The sequence below is a fragment of the Dama dama genome, chromosome 22 (genome assembly GCF_033118175.1).
Source record: "Dama dama isolate Ldn47 chromosome 22, ASM3311817v1, whole genome shotgun sequence".
Taxonomy (NCBI): domain Eukaryota; kingdom Metazoa; phylum Chordata; class Mammalia; order Artiodactyla; family Cervidae; genus Dama; species Dama dama.
In genome coordinates this window covers 58,421,481-58,448,619 of record NC_083702.1, presented here as the reverse complement: position 1 = coordinate 58,448,619, position 27,139 = coordinate 58,421,481, and the positions used below count along the sequence as shown (strand labels likewise).

The following is a 27,139-nucleotide window of genomic DNA, read 5'->3' as shown; positions in this document are numbered from 1 at the left end:
TTTTTTTAATCTTTTTGCAGCTTTTGTCCAGAATTTGTCCCCACTGACTGTGCACATGATTCATTGTAGTCCCATAGTTTCTTTGTATTTTGTTTCTCAGGAAAAGGTGTGTCCAGATATAAGCATTGCAGCCCTGCAACAAAGGGTCCCAGGACCCAGGCCTGCCTCACCTCCAGTAACATTCTTCTCTTGTTCACCCAAGCTGTGTACCCCCCTACTGTCTCTTGAACTAATCACCCCATAAAGGGAACGGGACCCCCTTGAGACAAACCAGGCCTGTGCCCTGAGCTGAAATGAATTTCCTCCAACTCTTCTTTATTTTTTTGGTATAATGTTAATGTTAACATTAAAAGTTTACATTTAATAAATGAGTACCTTCAACCAAAGTAAACTCCCAAGTGTAAAATGATCGTGCTATTCATGAGATAATTAGAAGCTTTAATAAAAAGACCAGGTGACCAGTGACCAGGTCACTGACCAGGTTCAGAAATGAGACACAGCTTTAAACAGTAATGAAAAGTAGCTTCTTTGGAATTGTTCAGGTTATGTGTGGAGTTTCATGTATGTGGTAGGTTGTTAGAGTAACAGCCCCCAAATCACATGCCCTTATGTGTTACCCTTCCAAACTGATGTGGGCTTGACATGTGACTTGCTTTGGCCAATTAGACATTAGCAATTGTGGCACAAAAGGAGCTTGAAAAGCCCTTGCGCTTTCAGTTTTTCTCTCTGGCTGCCCTAAGAGAGCAGGTAAAGAAGCCCAGGTGAGCTCACCTGGATGAAAATCATGATGCCTCTAGCTCTTCTGGGCTTCTCAGTGGGGAAGAGAGAGAAAGAATGTCTACCAAATCAATCACGTTGTCTAAAGACACTTTGTACCGTGTGAACATTCAATGACAAAAATCTTACACAAATGTAATTAACTGCAATTAGAATAACCTTTCCCTGATGAGGTGATATACTTTGTTATAAAAATCTAAGAATACAGCAGTGACATAAGACAGTAAGACTTAAGTTTATTCCACATTTACCTTGAAATTCCCTTGAGGGCACAGTTACAGAGCTGTATAGAAAACCCAATAACAAAGGGCCCAGAGGACCAGCCGTGGCCACCAGCACACCCCACGGCAAAGTGACAAACAGCCTCAAACCACTGGGCTGACTTGCTCCACTGCAGCTCGTGGTTGAGAATGAATAAACTTCACTCCTGTGTCCACATTCCAGCAAAGAACAGCATCAAGAACCACCTTTTGGTCAACAGATTCCTCAGCACATTTTGGTTTGTACCTCTGTCTCCACCTTTCCTGTGGACAGGCTGCAATTAGGAAAAACTCTGCTGTGAAATGCATGTTGGACCATCTGAGGCTGTCACCAGGTGGGAAAGCGGGCAAGCATGCTGCCCTTTCCTTGACCAAATGCAGTCATCAGAGCCGTGGTTTCACTGTACTCGGAGAGAGCTTTGCTCATGTTTGCAGAGAACGGTGCAGAGTCATAGCCTCAGGGAATCAAGAAGTCGTTGGACCCATCCTTCTTTTGGACACTTAAGCCTTCCCAAGAGGTCCTTTATCTTCTTCAGTGGGGAGGGAACAGACTGGGTAACATCCTGAGGCCCATCTGATCTCTGTCAACAGGGCCTTGTTTCAATGATTACCATTACAGAGAAGGGTTGGTTAACTTTTCTAAACATCAGATTCCTTACCTGTGAAATGAGGAGGCTTCTTAAGCTAGGTTATTACAAGAACATGAACAAAGTACTAACACGTAATAAGGCAGCAATAACACTAACCTCCTACTACAGTTTAAGCATCTGAATCCTTTCTTTGATATGTATAGTGACATTTGATAAATATGAAACAGTTCATTGAGAACCACTCTAATAGCAATCTTTCTATTCATTCCTTAACTCCTTGCTGCAGAATGTCTTGTTGACCAATTGACTATTCTTTACTACAATTCAACTAATAAAACAAGAAGCAGCTTGAGAACAAATTATGACTTAAAAAGTATTGTTTACAAAGACTTATTAAGGAACAATCATCATATCATGGCTTAGTATAATCCACCAAAGTTAACTAGAACTTGTCAAAGCAAAAACAAAGAGAAAAAACAACCAAAAAACCAAAACAAAAGAAAGATTCACAGAAGTCTAATGTTTTTGGAAAAGAATGCCATCAATCTTTTTCAAGATTTGAGTTCATCTAATGTCAAGAGTCAAACATCAATTGTGGTTAAAAACCACAATTGTGGTTACTGTTCTCACCCTTAGGAATGAGTGACCTGTAGATATCGTTAAGAAATAATTAAAGTCCCATAACCTGGAAACACCGTTTACATCTCTAACCAGGTCAACAAGAACACAGTACTAGATTTAGTAAATGTAATATTATCACCAGCCTAACCAGAGCAGGTATTATAAGACCCAAACCATATAATAGATTGATCCACCTGAGAAAGTTCTCAGGTCTCTCCTTCAGCATAGTACTGTTTTCTATAAAATTAAGTGCTATCTAATCTGCTAATTCATGACAAAAAGCATTAAAGATCCTCAGACTCTGGGATCTTGGTAGAGTTCTTGTGCAGAAATTCCAGTGAAAATGCTGTTGGAGAAACAGGTCTTGATTCCGGAATATGCTCCATCCTGTATTTTTCAATGTATGGTGCAGCTACTTCCCAAACCTGAGACACAAGGACAGAGCAAAGTCAAAGTACTGACAACATTGTTTTCACATGAGTTAAACAACTTCATCTGAAGTCAAAGCCGTTATCTCTACCTGACTAGATACATAGCTACTGTTGGCTTGCTTGTATCATAAGCCATTTGACACATGACCTGTCAAGTAACAGCTTTTAAAATACAAAGTTCAAAATGTTTCTAAAGTGACCATTAAGGTTTTCAGCTGTTTGCTCTTCTAAAGCAAAACAAGCCAGTGAACAAACAAAACCTAGAGGATTCAGTGTGGATGGAATTAAAGAAAGTTACTCAAGGGCAGAACTATGTGTTTTCTGAGGCAAGCCTTTAATGATAAGAGGCAGTGGATCTCCTCTGCCCTAGTTCCACGCCCCATGCACTCTGTTCTTTGGACCCTTGTTGCTCAGAGCATGGCCCCTGGACTGGCGGCATCAGCGTCACCTGGGACGAGTCAGAATGTCAGCCCTGCTGCAGACCTGCTGAATCTGAATCTGCATCTTAACAAGATCCCTGGGAAATCCACATGCTCTTTACAGTTTGAGAAGCACAGCTTTGTAGCCTTGTTCAGGGCTACCCATCAACCTATTCCCTTTCAAGCATAACACCTTCTCAAATGAAGATCCAGTTTTTAGCTTATATTATGGCTGCTTTTTATTTGGTTGCCCCTGATAGGAAAGGAGCGTTTCCTATTCGTTTGTATTACCTTAGAAAATGTATTCTTTCAAAAGCGACCCCATGGACTGTAGCCCGCCAGGCTCCTCTGCCCATGGAATTTTCCAGGCAAGAATACTGGAGTGGGATGCCTTCTCTGGTTTCAAAAGCTAACCTCCTTGAAAAGATACCTGCACTGCCATGCTCACTCCAGTATTATTTACAGTAGCCAAGGCAAGGAAGCAACCATCAAATGAATGGATAAAGAAACTGTGATACACACACACACAGCGGAATATTATTCAGCCATAAGAAAAAAGGAGCTGTTGCCATTTGCAACAACACAGATGGACCTTGAGGTCATCATAAGTGAAATGTCAGACAAATATCATATGATCTCACTTGTATGTGGAATCTAAAAAAATTAAATAAAATAGCTCATAGATACAGAGAAGAGGTTGGTGGTTGCCAGAAGCAGGGGGTGGGGGAGTGGGTAAGGAAATGATTTGACAGTAGTCAGAAGGTACAAACTTCTGCTTATAAATAAATCCTGGAGATGCAATGTACAGCTTGGTGACTATAGTTAATAATACTGTATTGTATATTTGAAATTTGCTAAAAGAATAAATCTTAAGAAGTTCCTATCACAAGAAAAAAATAACTGTGTGGTAATGGAGGTTAACTAACTGTAGTAAACATTTTGCAATATATATAGAGATCAAATCATGTTGTACACTAACATAATGATGCATGTCAAGCATATTTTAGTTGAAAAAAGGCTAAGTTCTCGCCTACCTCTTTTCTAGCACCAAAGCTGGCAGCAAGCAAGGGAATTCCCCCTCAAAGGGTATGGGGAGCACTTAGAAATGACAGGGGTGAAGGTCAAAGGAAAAAACTGTTCTCAAGGGCAGAGCAATAGTTCCAAAGGAAATCAAGCAACTCTAAGGGACATGATAGCTACAAATTACTGCAGAAGGTTTAAAGGAATTTTAAAAATATATTTTAGACATGGGTCCACATTCTAGGCATCTGTCCCAATTAGACAAATCTGTAGTCAATGGAACCAGAGGAAAGAAGCGGTAAAGAGAACCCGTATCTCACCCAGCATGATGGGGAGGACACAGCAGTGCACGAGGTGGACCCAGAGCCCTTTGAATAAAAACTCGGGAAGTCTGTCTTCCCTTCAGGCCTATGCAGTTGCTGGAGCAGGTAGGGGCAGCATTACAGAGAAAGAGTGTACTTCTGAATAAAAGAGAACCTTCTTGGTGAGGAGGAATCTATGAACTTTCATCTTATTTTTTCCCCATGAATACTTGTCCCAAAATCCTATTTAAAATTCATTAAAAAAAAAAAATGCATTTCAGCTCCTAATCCTTAGACAGTCAATGTTTGGATGCAACATGGGGCACTTGCGAGTTTGTCAAATAGCTTCTTAGTGGCCTTAAAAGTTGCATGAGTACCTTTCGGTTCACTTCCAAAAAATAACCAGGAAACAGAAGAATAGGAGAATGTTTCTCCACTCCCCACCCCCACCCCGCTTCCCCTTGTGGTGGGGTGATTTAGTCATGAAGTCATCTCTTGTAACCCCATGGACTGTAGCCCACCAGGCTCCTCTGTCCACAGGATTTCCAGGCAAGAATACTGGAGTGGGTTGCCATTTCCTTCTCCAGGAGAATCTTCCCGACCCAGGGATCGAACATGGGTCTCCTGTATTGCAGGTGGATTCTTTACCAACTGAGCCACCGGGGAACCCTCTTAAAGACCCCAAACTAAAAAACAAGCCGGAAAGCCAGCTTACCTTCTGCTCTACCAGCAGCCTGTGCGCTGCCTCAATGTCTGGGGCCATGAAGCGATCTTTTATCCAGGGCCTGCAGAGAAAGCACGTCACACCATCAGCCAACGTTAACCACTGCCAGGGTCCACAGTTCTGAAACGGTGTCACTTTCCAGGGATCTGTTTGATTTTACCTCACAACAGAGCGCACCAGGTCATAGACTTTCTCCAGTGGAGTGGTGGTTTTCAAGGGGCGGAGGAACTCTATGCCCTGGCAGGCTGCAAGAAGCTCGATGGCCAACACTGAAACAAGAAGGGATGAGGGGATGGCTGGTTAGTGTGTGACTTCATGCTTGAGGGGTATAAACCCCACGCGAGCTGCCAGCCAACTAATGGATAGTTGGTTCTCAGTCTATCGGTAGAATGAAGCTGCCTTGGTATTTGTATACATTTAAAATCTACTTTTCTAACCCCTCGGCTGCATCTTTAATGCTGAGAAGGGCAGGACTACCCAGGTAAATCAGCTTTCTCCTTCTCCCTTTAGTTGATCAAGATGGATAACCTCTGTTTCCTATTTCCACACTTGTGTAAATTTCCATTTGTCTTCAGTCTTGCTGTTCCCTATGGCCTGAAATACCTGGCACATACACTTTCATCAAAAGACTGAAGGAGTCTGTGAATGAGCAGATAACTCTTTGGTTGCCATGGAACTGTTTCTCTAATGTCTATTTTAAATCTTCAATTTCAAAGGCTCCCAACAAGACCACATAGGGAGGATGAGAGAGTGATGGGTAAAGGGTGCAAGGTTTCTTTCTGGAAAGATGAAAATGTTATAACGTTGACTATGGTGTCGACTCACAACTCTGAGTATATTCACAACTCTAATAAAACCCACTGAATTGTACAATTTAGATGGGTGAATTGTATAGTATATGAATTATACCTCAATAGAGCTATGGCCCCCCGCAAAATGGATACTCAACTCTCTTACATTTATCTTAAAATAATGCTATTTTGTCAGCCAATTGATTCCAATACAGTTGCAAAGATTGAGGAATTTAGAACAATGCCTAAAGGAAGGCAGTTTCTCTTTAAGAAACAAACAAGCAGTGATTAAGAAGGCTGGAAGACTTTGACCTAACAGTGCCCCACCTATGAACTATCTTGGCCAAAAAACGCTGGATCTAAACGTTGTCAAGTCTTTAGGACCAACTGCAATCCACAAGAAACAGGACAGAACAAACGTACCACCACAAGCACAGTTCAGTTCAGTTCAGTTCAGTTCAGTTGCTCAGTCGTGTCCGACTCTTTGTGACCCCATGAATTGCAGCACGCCAGGCCTCCCTGTCCATCACCAACTCCTGGAGTTTACTCAGACTCATGTCCATTGAGTCGGTGATGCCATCCAGCCATCTCATCTTCTGTCGTCCCCTTCTCCTCCTGCCTCCAATCCCTCCCAGCATCAGGGTCTTTTCCAATGAGTCAACTTTTAGCATGAGGTGGCCAAAGTATTGGAGTTTCAGCTTCAGCATCAGTCCTTCCTATGAACACCCAGGACTTATCTCCTTTAGGATGGACTGATTGGATCTCCTTGCAGTCCAAGGGACTCTCAAGAGTCTTCTCCAACACCACAGTTCAAAAGCATCAATTATTCGGCGCTCAGCTTTCTTCAAAGTCCAACTCTCACATCCATACATGACCAGTGGAAAAACCATAGCCTTGACTAGATAGACCTTTGTTGGCAAAGTAATATCTCTGCCTTTTAATATGCTATCAAGGTTGGTCATAAATTTCCTTCCAAGGAGTAAGCGTCTTTTAATTTCATGACTGCAATCACCATCTGCAGTGATTTTTTTAGCCCCCAAAAATAAAGTCAGCCACTGTTTCCCCATCTATTTCCCAGGTAGTGATGGGACTAGATGCCATGATCTCAGTTTTCTGAATGTTGAGCTTTAAGCCACCTTTTTCACTCTCCTCTTTCACTTTCATCAAGAGGTTCTTTAGTTCTTCTTCACTTTCTGCCATAAGGGTGGTGTCATCTGCATGTCTGAGATTATTGAGATTTCTCCTGGCAATCTTGACTCCAGCTTGTGCTTCTTCCAGCCCAGCATTTCTCATGATGTACTCTGCATGTAAGTTAAATAAACAGAGTGACAATATACAGCCTTGATGTACTCCTTTTCCAATTTGGAACCAGTCTGTTGTTCTGTGTCCAGTTTTAACTGTTGCTTCCTGACCTGCATATAGGTTTCTCAAGAGGCAGGTCAGGTGGTCTGGTATTCCCATCTCTTTCAGAATTTTCCACAGTTTATTGTGATCCACACAGTCAAAGGCTTTGGCATAGTCAATGAAGCAGAAATAGATGTTTTTCTGGAACTCTCTTGCTTTTTTGATGATCCAGCAGATGTTGGCAATTTGATCTCTGATTCCTCTGCCTTTTCTAAAACCAGCTTGAACATCTGGAAGTTCATGGTTCACTTATTGCTGAAGCCTGGCTTGGAGAATTTTGAGCACTACTTTACTAGCGTGTGAGATGAGTGCAATTATGTGGTAGTTTGAGCATTCTTTGGGATTGTCTTTCTTTGGGATTGGAATGAAAACTGACCTTTTCCAGTCCTGTGACCACTGCTGAGTTTTCCAAATTTGCTGGCATATTGAGTGCAACCCTTTCACAGCATCATCTTTCAGGATTTGAAATAGCTCAACTAGAATTCCATCACCTCCACTAGCTTTGTTCGTAGTGATGCTTTCTAAGGCCCACTTGACTTCACATTCCAGGATGTCTGGCTCTAGGTGAGTGATCACACCATCATGATTATCTGGGTCGTGAAGATCTTTTTTGTACAGTTCTTCTGTGTATTCTTGCCACCTCTTCTTAATATCTTCTGCTTCTGTTAGGTCCATACCATTTCTGTCCATCTTTGCATGAAATGTTCCCTTGGTATCTCTAATTTTCTTGAAGAGATCTCCAGTCTTTCCCATTCTATTGTTTTCCTCTATTTCTTTGCATTGATTGCTGAGGAAGGCTTTCTTATCTCTCCTTGCTATTCTTTTGAACTCTGCATTCAAATGGGAATATCTTTCCTTTTCTTCTTTGCTTTTCACTTCTCTTCTTTTCACAGCTACTTGTAAGGCCTCCTCAGACAACCATTTTGCCATTTTGCATTTGTTTTCCATGGGGATGGTCTTGATCCCTGTCTCCTGTACAATGTCATGAACCTCCGTCCATAGTTCATCAGGCACTCTGTCTATCAGATCTAGTCCCTTAAATCTATTTCTCACTTCCACTGTATAGTCATAAGGGATTTGATTTAGGTCATACCTGAATGGTCTAGTGGTTTTCCCTACTTTCTTCAATTTAAGTCTGAATTTGGCAATAAGGAGTTCATGATCTGAGCCACAGTCAGCTCCCAGTCTTGTTTTTGCTGACTCTATAGAGCTTCTCCATCTTTGGCTGCAAAGAATGTAATCAATCTGATTTTGGTGTCGACCATATGGTGATGTCCTTGTGTAGAGTCTTCTCTTGTGTTGTTGGAAGAGGGTGTTTGCTACGACCAGTGCATTCTCTTGGCAGAACTCTATTAGACTTTGCCCTGCTTCATTCCGTACTCCAAGGCCAAATTTGCCTTACTCCAGGTATTTCTTGACTTCCTACTTTTGCATTCCAGTCCCCTATAATGAAAAGGACATCTTTTTTGGATGTTAGTTCTAAAAGGTCTTGTAGGTCCTCAGAGAACCGTTCAACTTCAGCTGCTTCAGCGTTACTGGCTGGGAGCAGCCGTAAAAAGATAACCCACATCCAAGGTAAGAGAAACCCAAGTAAGACGGTAGATGTTGTGGGAGGGCATCAGAGGACAGACACACTAAAACCATAATCACAGAAAACCAGCCAATCTGATCATAGGACCACAGCCTTGCCTAACTCAGTGAAACTAAGCCATGCCCTGTGGGGCCACCCAAGATGGACGGGTCATGGTGGAGAGGTCTGACAGAATGTGGTCCACTGGAGAAGGCAATGGCAAACCACTTCAGTATTCTTGCCTTGAGAACCCCATGAACAGTATGAAAAGGCAAAATGATAGGATACTGAAAGAGGAACTCCCCAGGTCAGTAGGTGCCTAATATGCTACTGGAGATTAGTGGGAAAATAACTCCAGAAAGAATGAAGGGATGGAGCCAAAGCAAAAACAATACCCAGTTGTGGATGTGACTGGTGATAGAAGCAAGGTCTGATGCTGTAAAGAGCAGTATTGCATAGAAACCTGGAATATTAGGTCCATGAATCAAGGCAAATTGAAAGTGGTCAAACAGGAGATGGCAAGAGTGAACGTTGACATTCTAGGAATCAGCGAACTAAAATGGACAGGAATGGATGAATTTAACTCAGATGATCATTATATCTCCTACTGTGGACAGGAATCCCTTAGAAGAAATGGAGCAGCCATCATGGTCAACAGAAGGGTCCGAAATGCAGTACTTGGATGCAATCTCAAAAACGACAGAATGATCACTGTTCGTTTCCAAGGCAAACCATTCAATATCACGGTAATCCAATCACAAGCACACTCACAGGTAAATCAAGAATGTCAATCTCTCAGAAAACTAAGCTGGTTTTCAAACTAGTCAATGACATGAATTTTTTTAAAAAGCGGGGAGGGAGAGGCACTGTTGTAAATGAAAAGAAGCTTAAAAGCTTGACCACTAAATTTAAAGAGTGGGTCTTGAATCTTGGTTTGAACAAACACTGGAAAGACATTGAAATAATCTGGAAAATTTGAATACGTACTCAATGATACCAAGACTTATTGTTGATTTTTGTTGGATGTGATAATGGCAGTGGGTAAGAAAGCATTTGTATTTGAGAGAGAAAGTGTGCCAGAAGAAAACACGATGACAGGGATCTGCTTGAAAATGATTGAGAAATTTTTTTTAAGAAATGAAGTATAATATATTAACTGTGAATCTGAGTGAGGTATATATGGAGGTTTATGGTACTAATCTCTCCACTTCTGAATGTTTTAAAATTATTTCATTAAAAAAAAAAGCCAACTGATGAACTGGCTTAGCCAGAAGGTGTGGATTCTTAATCTTCAGCCAGCATCAAAATCACCTAGAGGGCTTGTTAAGTCCAGATTGTTCTGGTCTCAGAGTCTCTGAGTCAGCAGGTCTGGGGCAGGGCCTGGGTTCCCAGGTGATGCGGATGTTCTGATGGGGATTCCATGCTGAGGACCACTGGCATAGTGGTCATCAGTGAGGCCTGCATCCCAGCTGGCTGGGGTTACCTTGCTCCACATGCTCAATGACCCTGAGGGCCTTCCTGGCTGCCCATCCTCCCATGGAGACGTGATCCTCCGTTGCCGCGCTGGTGGAGAGAGAGTCCACGGACGAGGGGTGGCACAGAGCCTTGTTCTCAGAAACTGCAAGAGGCCAGAAAGTAAGTGAGGGACATATTGTTCCTAATAGAATGACATGCCAAATGACACATGGCTCCCCAAAGCGCTCCTCAGTGTGGGCTACCCTCTGCAGGAGTTCCTGGTCATTATCAAAGCACTAGATGTTCCAAAGTTACTTTGGGAAAAGGAAGTCGTGTGGGTTTTTTTTCCCCCAAAGTAAGAAGGACCCTTAAAATTGTAGGGAGTTCTGAGATAGGACTGGGAAGGGAACCCTCATATTACGAAACAAAGTTGAAAACACAGCAAGCATTTGGCATGCCAGGGAGACTAAGGGAAAAAAGAAGTGATGGTCATTTCCAGGACTTGGAGAATAATCTGGTTATGTCAGCACACGAGGCAGGATCAAAATTCAGGCATAGCATTTGCAGGTTGAGGCTGAACCCACAGACCTTGAGCAAGAAGATTTAAAATTGAAACTGTCCAATGATGACATAAGTGGGTGTACTCAATTTAAGGAAGGGCTCAATGACAGCTGGGGATGTCTTGGAGATGTTAGGGGAAGTCTAGAGTTTGGCCTAGGTTTCTGTCTTTCAAACTTTATTGTAAATGAATCACTCGGCCTTGTTAAAGTGCAAAGGTTACGTTTCAGGTGGGGCCTGAAATTCTGCTGTTCTAACAAATTCCCAGGTGATGGCTGTATTTTTGGCCAGGGGACTATAACTTAAGTAGCAAGGACCTAGATTACAGAGTTCCTTCTCCCCAGCTTCAAAAGCCAGGAAATGTCCAAGTCAAGAGTTTTTCCCCCACTTAATTTTTTTTTTAACCTTGAGAGCAGCTTTGAGTTCTTTTCTATGCTAAAGGGTATCCGGAGATAATCCAGTATAAACTACAGTGATTCACTCATCCTATTTTGCCCAGAACTTTCAGGTTTCAGCACTGCAAGTCCTGGGCCCCTAAACCTGCAATATGAATCACCTGGTTTGGTGGCGCTGGTTTAGAAAAGTAGTTTACAAATGGCCAGAAAAAAAAGAAAACCACCAATTTAATTATAATGAGAGCAAGCTGAGCAACTTCAAACAGCTAGGGCAGCTAAACACATTCAAAGGAGACTCCCCAACTTCACAACATTCTCTAAAAATCAGTGACCACCCCACCATGTTAATGTGGAGGCTTCCCAGGTGGCGCTAGTGGTAAAGAACCTGCCTGCCAATGCAGGAGACATAAGAGATGCAGGTTCAATCCCCGGGTCAGGAAGATCCCCTGGAGGATGGCATAGCAACCCACCTCAGTGTTCTTGCCTGGAGAATCCCATGGACAGAAAAGCCTGGCGGGCTGCAGTCCACAGAGTCTCAAAGAGTTGGACATGACCGAAGCGACTTAGCATGGATGCATGTTAATGTGAGAAGTCACTGCCTTTTAAAGGGATTTTTTAGTAAGGAAGTAAGTGAGCAGATAGAAGATTCTGGACAGAAGATGAATTCAGTGGCTCTTTGTTAGCTGTGTTGAGTCTAAGTGTGAGACTTAACTGACGAAGTGGTGAGGAATAATAGTAACAACTAATATTTAGTGCTTACAGTATGTTAGGCACAGTTCCAAGGCTTTCCATGCATTAATTCACTAACTCCTCAGAATAACCCTATTAGGTAGGTTTTTCACCCCCATTTTACACAGCAGTAAACTAAGGGTCAACAGGATTAACAGACTTGCTCCATATCAAACTGCTGATAAAAGAATGGAGACAGGATTCAGACCCAGAGGCTATGCTCTGATTGAACTGCCATTCTATCCTGCCTGTTGGGTAGGCTTGCCAGAAAAAATTGCACATGCTTAGCTAAATTTGAATTTCAGATAAAAAAATAATTTTTAGTAACAAATAATGTGGTGGATAATTCAAATTTAACTGCATTAAATTTATATTAAGTGCATCCTGCATTTCTATTTGTTAAATTTGGCAACAATATTGTAGGATTAAGTATTGATCAAAATGAAATCCTTATTAATTGAAGTCTGAGCATAGATTTGGGAGCCAAAATTCCTGGGTTTGAACTCTGCTTTACTTCTAAGTAGCTGTGCAATATTAGGTAGGTTCTTTAACTTCTTGGATCTTCAAATATCCATCTGTGAAAGAGGAAATAATAGTACCTGCCTCTTGGTATTGTTTGGCAATTAAGGGAGTAAATATAAGTAAAGCCCTTCACACTTCCTTTGTGCCAGGCCCTGTTCTGATGTTATTTCTCTGTCCCTTACAGTCTTGACTCAGAAATCTGCTATCTTCCAGCTCAATTTTCATAGACAGCATCTTGCTGCTTATAAGCATTTTTGTGTGTTTAACACAGCCTTATGTTTTTAGTGGGAGTTTCACCAGTAGCTATAAACATCTTTGTCTTTTTCCTTCTGATGTTCTTCAAATTGAGGTTAGGGGGAAAGCCACAAAAGGAAGTTCACATGTGATGTCACATGGTTTCCTACAGAGAAATCATGAAAACTCCCTATTTACAACCTCATTAGTCTATTATTACATTTCAGTGTAATGTTGCTTAGGTTTTATTTTAAATTTTTTCTTGAAACATGCATTTGTATTAAGAGAGGTAGGATGCACATAGAGGGGGTGGAAAAGTTAGATCTCATTCAAAGACAGAATGTGATACTTTTAGGTGAAATGGAAAGACCCATAGGTGGATGGACTTGAATTCTGGTCAAAAGGCAGGGTCCTTACCCAGGGCTGCAGCGGTGCAGTGGGCTATCATGAATCCAGAATTCAGACCGCCTTCGGCCACCAGGAAGGCAGGCAGCTCGCTGAGGGAGGGATTGCAGAGTCTTTCGATTCTTCTTTCACTAATTGCGGCAAGTTCATGGACACCAATGGCCAAATAGTCCAGGGCCTGAAAGAGTGTCTCAATCAGGTTGGCCTATATTGGGATATGGGCTTCCCAGATGGCGCTAGTGGTAAAGAACCCACCTGCCAATGCAGGAGACATAAGAGATGCAGGTTTGATTCCTGGGTTGGGAAGATCCCCAGGTGAAGAAATTGGCAACCCACCCCAGTATTCTTGGCTGGAGAATTCTATGGACAGAGGAGCCTGGCAGGGTACAGTCCATGGGATTGCAAAGAGTTGGACATGACTGAGTGAGTGACTAAGGCTTTCATGCATATTGGGATATGCTTTCAGGGTCAGGAGTAATTCTAAAAAACTTACTTTGGCTGAATATTCACCATGGAAGTTTCCTCCAGAAATAGTCTCTCCCCTGTTGGCAAAGACCATCTTTCAAAATTGGTTAAGGCTTCTGCATACACTTGCTGAAAACCTGGAGCATAAGTCTCTCCCTAATCGCTCATTTTTAACACTGAGGTGGCAGCCCTTGTACAAAGGTAGGGTGGAGAGGAGAGTCTTTGCACAAGTAGGTGTTGACATGCCAGGATACAAAGGTAAACAAAAGAAAACAGAACACATCCTGAAGCGAGCATGTCAGAGAAGCCACACTGAACCTCACACAGATGCTGTCTGCTGGCCCAGGCTGTACGTGGGTCTCAGGGCCGCTCGGCAGCTCTCTCTGGGAACCAAGGCAGATGTGAGGGAGAGGAAATAGATCCCTGAGGGGCTGGACGGTCTTTAAAGGCAGTGCTGTCTCTGTGACGCCTTTGCCAGGATAACTCCTGACCCATCACATCACATTATAAGGAGCTAAGTCAACACAGGACATTTTGTAGCAAAACAAGGTGGCGCTGGGGAACCCATACTGAGAAGGAAAGCTGCGCGCCGTCCTTAAGAGATGGAGGCATTCTTAGGCTTCTCTGTACAAGTATGGGAACACTGATTTGAGTAAAGTGGCACTAGTAATAAAGAACCGGCCTTCCGATGCAGGACACATAAGAAATGTGGGTTCTTCCTGGGTCGAGAAGATCCCCTGGAGGAAGGCATGGCAACCCTCTCCAGTATTCTTGCCTGGAAAATCCCATGGACAGCCTGGTGGGCTATAATCCATCGGGTCGCAAAGAGTCGGACACAACTGAAGTGACTTAGCACTCACTTACCACATCAGAAATAAACTCAGGATGGGGAAAGTCATCACTCTGATCAATACTTAGGTAAATGTTAAAAGGCTTCTGTGTAGTACACCAAAGTAGCACTGAACCCCAGGAAGGCTCCTATAAATGTCATGCTACTCAGGGTCTCCACAATCACACTTGTGATGTAGGTCTTCATCCTTCTACCAGTAACCTCAGCAATGGATTTTAGGGCAAATGCCTTCGTGAGACCCTTCAGCCGATGCTGGAAATATCCCCTTTAATCTTTCGTCCATCAGTTTCGGAAGCACAGCATGTTAGACTCCAAACCTGAGGCAAGGTTCACAGACCTGTCTCTGCCACTTATCGGCTCCGATCTATAGCTGATAGAGGCATTTAACCTCAGAGCCCAGGCATTTAGTCTACGAAATGGAGCAACAGAGAAGTTATACAATTTTAAGATCTTCATCGGATCTTAAAATTACCAGCTGAAATTCTGTAATTACAGCTTAGTAAGCAGTGAAAAGATACAGGGTTATCTGTTGCACTGTTAATTTCCGTGGTTATGATGTTCTTCACAAATGCTATTGTGTCATTCACCACACCATGGACCTAAAAGACAGTATCAAATGAGTTAATACATGGAATACACTGAGTCTGGGGCCTGCCACATAGTCTGATATTCTTTTTTTTTTTTTCATTTATTTTTATTAGCTGGAGGCTAATTACTTTACAATATTGTAGTGGGTTTTGTCATACGTTGACATGAATCAGCCATGGAGTTACATGTATTCCCCATCCCGATCCCCCCTCCCACCTCCCTCTCTACCCAATCCCTCTGGGTCTTATCAGAACATTTAAGAACGTTTAAACTGGAATTTATTCTTACTGTAGAGCTAATATATCAATCATTCCCCACAGACATTTTTCAGTCTAGCTGAGCTAGAACCGAACTTGCTGAGAATAAGGAAAAGAGCATAAAATGAAATGAAAATAAAAAATTAAATATTATTAAATCATTTTCATTTATTTTATTTAATTTAAATTTTTAATTATTTAAATTTTCATTTAATTTAATTTATTCTGTGGAGGATTCTTCAGTACACTATGGCTTGGAACTTGGTACAACCTGTCTCACTCTTGAGATGAGGTTAGTTAGCTCCTTATGCTACTAATTTCTATTTGCAAATGAGTTATAACATCTGTAATACAGGTTGCCTCACTCCAGTTTAGAGTTCAGACTCACAGGTTCATTTATAATGGTTTATGTCTGCCTGTTAAGTGCAGATAGAGCTAATCATGGATATGCCCTTGAATTGTGGTTGGATTTTCCAATACATCCCTGGCAGTTCTAATAGGGAGAACCAGTAAAACTCCATTGACTGGTTAGGATGGTCTTCTTAATAAGAATTTTTCAAACTCAGGGCACTAAACCTAAACAAGAAGCTGTCTGTTGGACTTCTCTACAGGGGGGTTGAGCAAAGCAATTCAAAGGGAAACTCGCAACTTACCATATAGAACAGAAACTTTGTAATAACTGGACAAACGGGGGTATATAGGATAAACATCATTTTTAAGAGAGGCCGTAAAGAGATCTGGATTACCACTAACCAGTACACGACGTCCTGACCCCTTCCTCTCTGTCCCTATCACACGACGTCCGGACCCCTTCCTCTCTATCCCCATCTCAGGCTGGAGGAAAGCATAGAAACTTGTTGGGTTTTTTGTCTACCTGTGGACAGCAGCGCAAGGTGTACGCGTCTTGAACACGATCACAGAACCTGTGACTTTCTAGGGAAAAGGTAGAGAGGATGGCAAGGGGCACATTAGCAATTCTTTCCAATTATTTTCAAAAGCAAGTAAGTTCAAATAGGCACGCCCAGACCTGCTATTTCAGATGGGTGGTGATCCGAGTCCAAGAGGGACCGAAACCGAAAAGCAACTTCAACTTGCCCACGATGAGGGCGAACAGCGTGAATGTCTAGAATTGATGAAGGAGGAAAAGTCTGAGCAATTCTTATATTGAGTGAACTCCCATCACTGGCACAGGACCGCCCACGGTGCTGACCCGGCCCTGAAAAGCCCCAGGGGTCCTTAACTATTGCTCAGAATTAGAAACTTAACTCCAAAAGCAAGATTTTCCGTATTGACTTTATTCTTTCTACTTAAATATCCAAATGCAAACTATGAGTTGAGCCCATAGGGAACCCAACTCAAGACACTGGGCCTACCCTGAAAAGATTTAGGCTCATAACAGAAGGGAGCTCAGTGGCCTAATTTAATTAAGTCATTTTTAGACAGGTTTTTTTTTTTTTTCGGTCCTACTACATATAAGAGTGGGGAGTCCTTCAAAGTCTAGAAAAGATTTCTAGACAAGCTATCACTTGTACAATTTTTCTCTCCGATTTTCTAAGGGGCACTAGCCGTAATTCCATGCCAATTCTCAAATCCTGCCAACAGATCCTTAAGACAACAAGTAGTTTGATGGGAGTCGGAGCTGGTGGTCTGGGGCAGGTCACTTAACTCTGTGGGTCAACATTTGTCTGTGAAATGTGGTTGTTTCAAGGATCACGTGTGGCATAACCGAGAGGAAGCTGCAGCACTCCTGCGATGGTCCTCCTAGATGGTCGTCTTCTTCCCACCATCTACCCCACACTCCCACGTCCAAAGACCCTGACCATCCCGTCCCACCCCCCGCCCAGCTCTGGCTGAATGAACAGCAAACAAACCGCAGAACCATGCTGACCGGTATCGAAGGCTTTGGTGGTGCCCTTGAGCACCTCGAGGGTCAAGGCCGCCACTATGTCAGCTTGCCGAGCGATGGCACTGGCCCTCTCCACAGCCTCAGAGCCCAGGGAGGTGATCATCTGTGTCCCGTTGATGAGCGCCAGACCCTTCAGGTGATGCAAGAGACATTTCCTAATGCTTTTTGTTATAACAAGCACTTCTTTTGCTTTCCTATGAGGAAAATTTGCCTTCAGCTGAATGATGTTGATTCATGGTTTCTAAAGTGCAGGGCAGTGATGCTTGTTTAAGTACTCAAGGATGAGTGCCATCATATAAAATTTGGCAAATGGAACAGCTGTGAATAGTTTCCCTGTCATGAGGCAGCAGAGGAGTTCCAGTGTAGACGGCATATAAAACCTCTAGCTCTTCATTATTCTATATTTCTTCAAGTTCTCATCTCATCTCATAAGACACCTTGAAAAATTTCTGGTCTGAGGCTCTTGGCTTAGAGCATCCTAAGTGATGTTGGTTTACAGCATCATTCAGGGATCCTTAGAGATCCTGATTAGAAGTTTAAGTACTTCTGTAAAAGAATCCCTGAGCATCTCTGTACTGGAGATGCCTTTCAGTAAATAAGGGAGAGTCCTTTCTTCAATGACCAACTTAAGCAAACATGGAGGCTATGTTTAAGAAACCAGTGAGGTTGATATCAAGACTGAAAGTAGCGCATAATGATTTGTTAAAAGGAACAAATTTTCCTTGAGTCTCTTACCTCTTTTGGTTTCAAAACAATTGGCTTCAATCCATGAGCTGCAAGGACCTGTAGAATGATTTAAAAAGTGAAATGGGTTATCAAATGAAATACCAGCATATTTCTAATTTCATGTAGAATCTAATAAAAGTAAGCTCAAAGGTCTGTCTTCTAAAGATTAGACCTACTTAAATTGGCTCTGTTCATCTTCACTGGTCTATTCTCTAGTTCTGTTCTTTAGTCTGCAAGCAGACTTAGCTTTCGAATAACTTTTGTACCTAAAATTATCAGAGGCTAGTGTCTACAAAATCAATCCTAAATAATGGGTTCTAGGCCCTTTGCATTCAGTTTGCACTTTAGTGATTCACTTTTTTTTTTTTTTTAAACTGCTGCTTCCTGAGCACATGTGCATACCCAGATGCAGATGCTCCAAGGCTGGGCTCCTAACTCTGCCCACACTCCTGGCCTCTAGAGCTTGAACTAAAATTCTCCACCCTCATCCTACTTGTATGAATACCAGCAGAACCTCACACCATCAGAGCAGGGCTTCTCACTTGTATGGCGTATGTGTGAGCACCAGTGAAGAGGGGGTGTATGGCCTAAGAGATAGACACAACATCCTCAGAGGAAATGGGCAGAATAATCTTCCGCTGAAATAAAAGAAGTGAAAGCAGTCACCAGGTTAATATTCCTCCAGGGAAGAAGGAGCAGCAGGGGAGAAGGAAGACAGAGGTAGCACAATTGACTATCATTTTCGCAGCTTATTAAAACACCAGTCACATGCCTAATTCTGTCCTGGATGTGGGTCTGAGGGTAGGAAAAATGGAGACAGACAAGTTCAAGGGCAAATACAGTCATAGGTTAAATACAGTCATAGGCAAATACAGTCATAGCAATAGGTTAAGTGCTTCAGGAGATGGGAAGTGGATAAGGTCCAGTGGGAAATAGTCACGTAAGATGCTGGGGGAGCTCACAGGAGGGGAGAAGGGACTCGGCAGTGGTGGGACACAGGGGAAAGAAGAGGAGGGCAGAGACGGACGTTTCTCGGAGGTCTCAGCAGAAACAGGAAGAGAAGGGTGGACATGACTGGCCCCTCCACCTCAGACACAGCACGCTCCAGCTGCAGGCACCTCTAGCTTCTGTGATGTACAGTGCTGGTGGGGAAGGATTCGGGTGGCTGGGTAGGGGGGCAAGATGGCAATAATATGTCAAGACTCTTGTAAGCCACTTTCATTTTAAACATTATCCTAAGGACAATGAGAAAAATGACAAGTTTTGGCCAGGACATGGTCAGAATTGCTGTGTGAAGGCGGTTGAGGGGGACACTGGATGTAGAGAAATAATCAAGATTAGTCTGTAAAGAAGGAAGGTGATCTAGAACTCAAACCCTTAGAAGGACCACCTGTTCTCTTGACTTCTTTCTCCCTGGTCCTCTGTCCCTTGACTCAATGTTAAGTGACCTCCCAGCAAAAGGTCAGAGATGATACTTCAAACAATTATTTGGGCTGCTCTGACAACCCAGGGACCAAACCCACATCTCCCGCATTGCTGGCAGATTCTTTACCATCTGAGCCAGCAGGAAAGCCTCAATGAATGTGTAGATGAATAAAGAAAATATTAAAGCTTTGTCAAACCCAGGCCCTTCTGACTGACCACCAGGATGAGAGCTTGGGTGTGTGTGGGGGGGTGGAGCCTCCTTTCCAGGGGCCTTATATTAGGGCCATGATCCACAGCTCTGTACCCATTAGACCAGCAACTAGCTAAACCTCCAACAATGTGTGACCTCCTGGATAGGTACTGGGAGTGTTTTAGGTGCAGAAGAAGTTCCTGCATGAACACTAGCAGCTTTACCTTTTTACCAAGGTGATCACCAGGTCCAGGGGTCTGATGGTTGTGTCGGGAAGCTAAGAGTATCGCTTAGTTGGACACCTGTAGTGCACTAAGGGGCTTCCCTGGTGGCTCAGATGGTAAAGAATCTGCCTGCAATGCAGGAGACCTGGGATCAACCCCTGAGTTGGGAAGATCCCCTGCAGGAGGGCATGGCACCCACTCCAGTATTCTTGCCTGGAAAATCCCCATGGACAGAGGAGCCTGGCAGGTTACGGGCCATGGAGTCACAAAGAGTCAGACATCACTGAGTGACTAGGTGTGCACACACTTTGCCCTAAGGCTGGGCTCCTGACTCCGTCTATACTTCTAAGCTTCAGTTATCACAGCCATAGAGTGGGAATGCGTTGTCATCAGGCTGCGGAAAGGATGAAGTGCTAGAAAACACGGCAGTCTACCTGGGGTCCATCCTGGGGAAATGACTGTCACGGAAGCTATTATTAGTCTTACGTATTTAGCATCAGCCCAGCCGCTCTTTGGAGACCACATCTTCCCTTCTCCAATCAGCCCGAGAGCAAGATGAGAGAGCGGGGCAAGGTCTCCACTGGCACCGACAGTTCCTTTCTCTGGAACATATGGAAGGCAGGAGGCTGGGAGAAACGGAGACACTGGTTACTTTGAGTACTTCATTCCAGCCAGCCTCGCTTTGACACTGAGACCAACCAATCCCAAGGGATCTAGTATCACAAATGGCACAGACACCCAGGGAAAGACAATTCCTTAAGCACACGTAATGCTTAAGGAATCTGGCTGAGCTGCTGTAGAAAGAAAGAGGCAAGGGAGAGAAAGAAGACAGGAAGGCAGACCCTCCTGCGTGTAAAGCCTTCTCCATAAGCCATTTTAAGTTTAGACTCTATTCTAAGGACAATGGGAGGCATGACAGGTTTTGGCCAGGACATGCTCAGATATGCTGTGTGAAGGGGTCGGGAGAACGCTATACATAAAGAATTTAGATCAGACTGCCGAGAAGAAAGGTGATCTGGAACCTGTATCCTACAATGACCATCTCTTCCCTTCTTCCTTCTCTGCCCCTGGGTCCTCTGCCCCTTTGTTTACTGTTACCGTACATGTTCTAATCTGGCCTAGAAATTTCTGGAATTTTTAGCAATGTATCTTAAAGATGTGTTCAGGAACTAGCTGTTGTTCATTGCCACCTTATCTCTAGGAGCAAAAAGTAAAAAATGTGCTGAAGAGGAAACTAAGAGAATTCCATAGGACCAAATGGTGTGTAGCCATTAAAACCTATTAGGGACTATTTGAAATCAAGTACATGTTTATGGACATGAGTGTGAGCAAGCTTCATGAGTTGGTGATGGACAGGAAAGCCTGGTGTGCTGCAGTCCATGGGGTCGCAAAGAGTCAGACATGACTGAGCGACTGAACTGAACTGAAATGTTTATTACATTAAAAAAGTAATACAGAATTTCCCTGGTGGTCCAGTGGTTAAGAACTTGCCTGCCAATGTAGGGAACATAGGATTGATCTCTGGTCCAGGAAGATTCCACATGCAACAGAGCAACTAAGCCCATAAGCCACGACTACCGAGCCCACGTGCTGCAACTCCTGAAGCCAGTGCGCCTGCAGCCCGAGATCCGCAACAGGAGAAGCCTCTGCAGGGAGATGCCACCACAGGGAGAAGCCCGAGATCCGCAACAGGAGAAGCCTCCGCAGGGAGAAGCCTGTGCGCTGCAGCTAGAGAGTAGCCCCCGATCCCTGCGACTAGGAAAAGCCCACTGAAAGCAACAAAGACCCAACGCCACCAAAAATAAATAAAACTTTAAAATTGTTTTACAAATTGTTCTAGAAGTATAAAGTGTACCAGGGTGTTAACAGGGGTTCTTTGGGGGAGGTAAAGTCATGGGCAACTTAATCTCTGCTTTTCTGCCTGATTCCTGGTCACCTAGTCAACCAGCTTACCACCGCTTCTAAATGGACATGTACTGTTTCAGATGAAATTCCCATTGGTGGTGGTTTAGTTGCTAAGTCATATCCGTCTCTTGCGACCCCATGGACTGTAGCCAGCCAGGCTCCTCTGTCCATGGGATTTTCCAGGCAAGAATACTGGAGTGGATTGCCATTTCCTTCTCCAGGGGATCTTCCCAACCCAGGAATCGAACCCGGGTCTCCTGCATTGCAGGCAGATTCTTTACCGAGTGAGCTATGAGGGAAGCCCCATTAAAAGGGAAATTCCCATTAATTTACTTAAAAAAACAAACAAACAAAAAGGCTATATTTCCAAGGTAAATTCAGACTACTGATAGCATTGGTTTTTACAACTGCTAAGTGATGTCAGTAGGATGAAGCCATGCCATCCGTAGGCCAGTTTCCAGGCCATAGTTCACCCTGGGGAATTCTCAGAATTCTAGGACCCAGAGGTGCCTTGGGCTCACCCATAAAGCATAGGTGGGTTCACAGCTGAAGCTGGACTATCTGGGATTTTAGGCTTAGAGTTGGGAGTGGAAATAGGTGCTGAAATCACTGGTGTTCTCTTCAGCACAGCCTTGTATATTATAGACTGTTCATTCAAATTACTGTTTACTTGTTGGCATTTATAGGTCACTTGTGCCTATAGCGGGGAAATTCCTCATGCCTCTGTGCTATGTGACTGCCCGGCCCTGCTTCTGCGCCCACTTCCTCACCCCACCGGTTCCTGACCTCCACTGATCTAGAATGCTTATCCTTATCTGTGGGAAGGGATAGGCTTGGCCTCCCAAGCATGTCACATCTTGTCTCCACACTGGAATTTTCCCAAGAAGCAAGCCCCAAAGAGTCGAATTGCTTTTTATCTTGTCACGAGACAGCTATGTGATCACAGCAAGTCTTTCATCTCTATATTTCTGTTCTACCTTTGGAAGAGGGTGAATTTCAGTTATTTTTAAGTCTGGCAATCCCACCAGTTGGGGAGCATGAAGAGTTCAGACTCCCAGGCACCAACCAGAAGTACTGAATTGGTCTTTGGGATAGACATCCAGGAATCGTCATGTTTCCCAGATGATCTGAATAGCTTCTCTAACCACATTCAAGTACCACCGAATCCAAGGTTCTCTCCAGCTCTGAACTTAAGGCCAGACTTAAGGGGCTTGTTCTGATTTTAAATATGCTGAATGTTAAATGAAGGGTGATAGAGAAGGATGAAAGTTCACAGGAGTAAGAGTCTCTGCCTCTGCCCCCCCCCCACCTTCTGCCCCCATATAGCTATCTTCCTTCTTGCCAAGCCCACTTCCCACTCATCATCATCAGTTTATGTCTTATCTCACTAGTATCTCACCACCCTGTCAAGCAAGTCTGTCTGTGGTACCCACCCAGCCTGCATGGAGGGTCATTTGGGGATCCACCGCATTACCATTAAATACTTCGATAACTTGTTTGAGAGTCTCCAGGGAAATGCCACTGTATCCTTTGGCTAAGACATTGATCCTTAAAGCCAAGAGCATCCGGCATCTCTCAGGAATTAGTGGTTTCCCAACGCCTACAAAACAGAACTGATGTTTTCTCCAAGATAGACAAAATCCTCCTCCTCCCAGCCACCTCCATCTCAAATTGCTCTCCACATCTTGGTTCAGATAGTTGCATTGCCTTCCCTTCTGATTGTCACACTTCTTCAGGTCTCATCTTCCAGACAAATGTGAGACTCCAGTTCTGCCTCCCCAGTTCCCTTCCTTGGAAATTTCAGTGAGCCTGCGCCCTCCCCAACACCCTTGGAATGGGGTCGAGTCTTCTCACACAAGCTCTCTTGCAGTCTGATGGGAGGCAATTCTTGACAGTTTCACTTCTCACCACATCCAGATCCACTCCTCCCTGAGTAATTTCACCCCCTGACTGCACCATTCTTTTGGCATGACCGTATTCATGCTCCTCATCCCAATTCTATCCTTCCATCTAGCCCATTCCTTTTTCTGAGATTCAGTTGAAAGGATATCATGTCTGCTGCTCTTCTTCCCTCCTTGGCAGCAGAAATGGCACCTGCTCTTTGGAATGTGCTAGTGCTGGCGGCTGATACAGGATGTCTGATGCTGCGCTGCATGGTCACCCCTAGGTACCCCTGCAGGGTCCCGGCCCCGCCCCTCCCCTCCCCCGGCTCCTTCCACCCCCTGCCCCCTTATGGAAAGCAACACAGTCCAGTCTGCCCTCAGCACCTGCGGATTCCTTATCTGTGAATTCAACCAACAACTGACACTGGTTGAATCATTCAACCTGTGAATGTAAGAACCTAGAGATACTGAGGGCTGACTGCACTTCATTCATCCAATCAAACAAAACCGAGGTGGCACCGGAGGTTTGGAATGAGTTACCTGAAGAATGTGAACGTACTAGGTTGAACTGGAGCTCCCTAGAAGAGAAAGTGAAGAAACCCCTCTCAGATACCTCACCATGAAAATGTCCCCTCAGCTGGGAAAATGAAGGAAAAATAGTTAAATCTTTGGAGGGACAGAATAAGGCATGATAGAGCGATGGAAGAAATAGCAAGTCTGTATTCTCTACGTCAACTCGTGTGTGAGTTAACCTAAGTTTCACCCTCCTTGTCTGTAACTTGGAGCAAGTATTATTTCCATTGTTGAAAGGAATTTCTAAAATGAGAATCTGTGTGTCTTCGGTGGGGAGTGAATCAAACTTATGTGAATGTGTGTGTGTCTTTGCTGGGGAGTGAATCAAACTTACTCGAGTTTACTGACAGGAATTACAGTTCTGGCAAATTTCCCAAAACCCGTAGTAATGCCATAAACAACTAGAATAAAAAACAGACATCATACAATTGGACGCAGGCTGCATTTTTTAAGTCTATAAAAAGAAATATGTAACACAAAGAGAAAAAGATACCAGTTTTTTCTTCCACGATTCTGTCTATGACTTCCCTGGATTTTTGCACCCTCTTTTCAGCAGTGGGGGTGAGCTAGGAAGACATTGGGCAGAGCTGAACATGTTGAAGACTTTACATGGGCAGCAAGAAAGGTTAGGACATCACCCCCCTCTATTCAGCATACCTTGATTTTGTAGTGTCCCTTGCCCAAGCTGACCAGGTCCTCTGTGGTCAGACTGTTCCCATCTAAGGCGATGTACTGCACAAAAAAGAAGGGAATCTCTGTGAGCGTGAATAGCTTAGTTGCTCAAACAAAAGAGCAGGGAAGCGTCGAGTAGATTCAAGCTGTGGCACTTCAGAAATTTTATCACTACTATGAAACATGAATATAGTAGTTGAAAAGACAGCTTGCTGAAGAGGAGGTTAAGGAAGAAAAGTTAGAAATGGAAAAGCAGGACTTCCCTGGTGGTCCAGAGGTTAGGAATCCACCTGCTAATGCAGGGGACAGGGGTTCAATCCCTGGTCCGGGAAGATTCCGCATGCCATAGGGCAACCAAGTCCACCTGCCACAACTACTAAAGCCCACGTGCCTAGAGCCAATGCTCTGCAACAAGAGAAGCCACCGCAATGAGAAGCTCCCGCTCACTGCAACGAGAGAAAGCCCTGTGCAGCGATGAAGACCCAGCACGGCCAAAAATAAACAGGTTAAAAAAAATAAATGGAAAAGCAAAATGTCTTTCCCTATTACACAGAGCTGGATAACGCCCTGTCCTCATGGGTTATGTTTTGCTCATAAATTTTGCCAGCCCTCCCCCACTTAAATGAGGAGAGGGGGATACTTAATTTTCTTAACAGAAAGGAAGTGGTTTGAAACTTACCTTCTCAGGTTCCCGGTATTTGCTGTATCTGAAGTCAGATAAAGGAAAATATTGGGGAATATGGAAAAGCCCCCAGCCCCATCGCTGGTGGGAGGGGCCCCAGACAGACCAAGGAGCCTGCAGGAAAGGATACAAGTAAACTCCTTCTGGCTGCGAAGGAATGAAGTCGGGAGACATAGCATCTCCTTCTATAACTGAAACAAGAGTGCAAGAGATACTCTTACGAATCACAACCCAGAGTCACATTTGGCATTACCGGTAAACCAAGAAAAGAGCTCTTCAATTGCCTTCAAGTTCTACGGAAATGACTGCTTTAAAACAACTTCAGATGCTTTCAGAGAGCGAAAAGTCAGAGATGTAGGCATGCGTGAAGAGGTTTAAATGAAAGTTCAAGATTCAGTCCCCACTTCCATTGCCATCATCAGCTTTATTTTGTTTGAAATTTATTGTTTCAATATATAATGCTTTTAATATTTAGTATTTGAAATGCATTTAATATTTAAACCTATTTGTTTTAGTGTTTGACAGTTTTGTTAAACAAAATTGATTTAACTTGGTTTTAAAGGCATGCTACTGGCCCCCTGTGTGGTAGGATCTTTTGAAGAGCAAAGGGACTTTGAAAATGATCCAGTAAGCAAAGGGCTTTGGCCCTGCAGTCTTGAGTTCAGATCTAGTCTTTGCTATTAGTAAGTAACTCTCCCCCTTTCTGAGTCTGCTACCTCATTGTTAGAGGTGGGTAAGAATATTGCCTTGCTCACAGGGGTGTTTGAGAATTTAAGATTCTCAGGCAGCTTGCATTTTCCCCAGAGTAGATCCCCTGGAGGAGGGCATGGCAACCCACTCCAGTATTCGTGCCTGGAGAACCCGAAGGACGGAGACTGGCGGGCTACAGTCCCTGGGGTCGCAGAGTCAGACACGGCGGGGGACTGAGCACCACCGCGCACCCAGGAGGGACAGGGGCCGGCTCTCCGGGGACGCCCGGCCACATGCTTTGCGGCCCCTCCCCTCCGGCCACTCACCCACTTCCACGAACTCGTTGTCCTCCAGGGCCACCTCCAGCGGGTCCTCATTGTCCAGCAGGCCCAGGCCTTTGCAGCGGCGCACGAGGAAGCGAGCGTCGTCCACCGAGGCGAAGCCGCCGTTGTCGGGCTTGTTCTTGATGTAGCGCCGCACGGCCTCCCGGCCCAGCCAGCCCACCGTGAGCTGCGCGTCCCGGCAGGGCACGGCCAGCCACTCTCCGCGCACGTGCGCCGTGTACCTGGGCATGGCTGCTCCGCCTGCGGCGGCCTCGGGCGGGCGGCGAGCGCTTTATCCGGAGAGACTGCCGAGGTGCGGTCGGCAGACCCAGGGTGCACTTTCAGACACGCCCCCTTCCTCGCCCTGACTCATTCACCCAGGGGACAAATATTTATCGAGGGCCCCACGGTGTCCGTTTGCGTTTTTGCCACTGAGCGAGGAGCAAGAGTGAGGGTTGGCGCTGCCGGCTACCTGCCCTCCGTGTCTGCGCCGGACAGGCCTGGGGTCTGCAGCCTGGGGGTCCCGGCACCTGCGGGCCCTGCTGCTGACCTCCCTCCCCTGGTTTCTGTCGG

General features: G+C 44.3%; 1 protein-coding gene across 2 annotated transcripts; it reads right to left on the bottom strand.

Moving 5' to 3' along the window:
- Positions 1–1,023: 1,023 nt before the first annotated feature.
- Positions 1,024–27,139, bottom strand: HAL (histidine ammonia-lyase). Of its 2 annotated transcripts, XM_061125606.1 has the most exons (20): positions 26,570–27,139; positions 25,684–25,744; positions 25,551–25,578; positions 24,857–24,931; positions 24,693–24,765; positions 24,534–24,600; positions 24,167–24,204; positions 23,218–23,343; positions 20,325–20,464; positions 18,009–18,056; positions 17,256–17,403; positions 16,395–16,490; positions 16,242–16,300; positions 15,041–15,121; positions 13,701–13,766; positions 13,220–13,385; positions 10,393–10,527; positions 5,305–5,413; positions 5,136–5,205; positions 1,024–2,673 (listed from the first exon to the last, which is right to left on the bottom strand). In XM_061125606.1, exons 1-20 carry the CDS (start codon positions 26,814–26,816, stop codon positions 2,533–2,535), a joined length of 1,974 nt encoding a protein of 657 aa, XP_060981589.1. In that variant the 5' UTR covers positions 26,817–27,139; the 3' UTR covers positions 1,024–2,532. The 2 variants fall into 2 exon arrangements, with proteins under 2 accessions (XP_060981589.1, XP_060981590.1); XM_061125607.1 differs by lacking the exons at positions 25,551–25,578; positions 25,684–25,744 and having other exon boundaries at positions 26,570–26,750.

What these genes read in the sequence shown, in the direction of transcription:
- HAL (XM_061125606.1), bottom strand. Translation starts at nt 26,816, where the DNA reads ATGCCCAGGTACACGGCGCACGTGCGCGGAGAGTGGCTGGCCGTGCCC. An exon ending in AATCGTGGAAGAAAAAACTG is followed by an intron (nt 24,601 to 24,692) that starts GTATCTTTTTCT and finishes TTTTTATTCTAG; the next exon opens with TTGTTTATGGCATTACTACG. An exon ending in AGTTATCGAAGTATTTAATG is followed by an intron (nt 20,465 to 23,217) that starts GTAATGCGGTGG and finishes CGTTTCTCCCAG; the next exon opens with CCTCCTGCCTTCCATATGTT.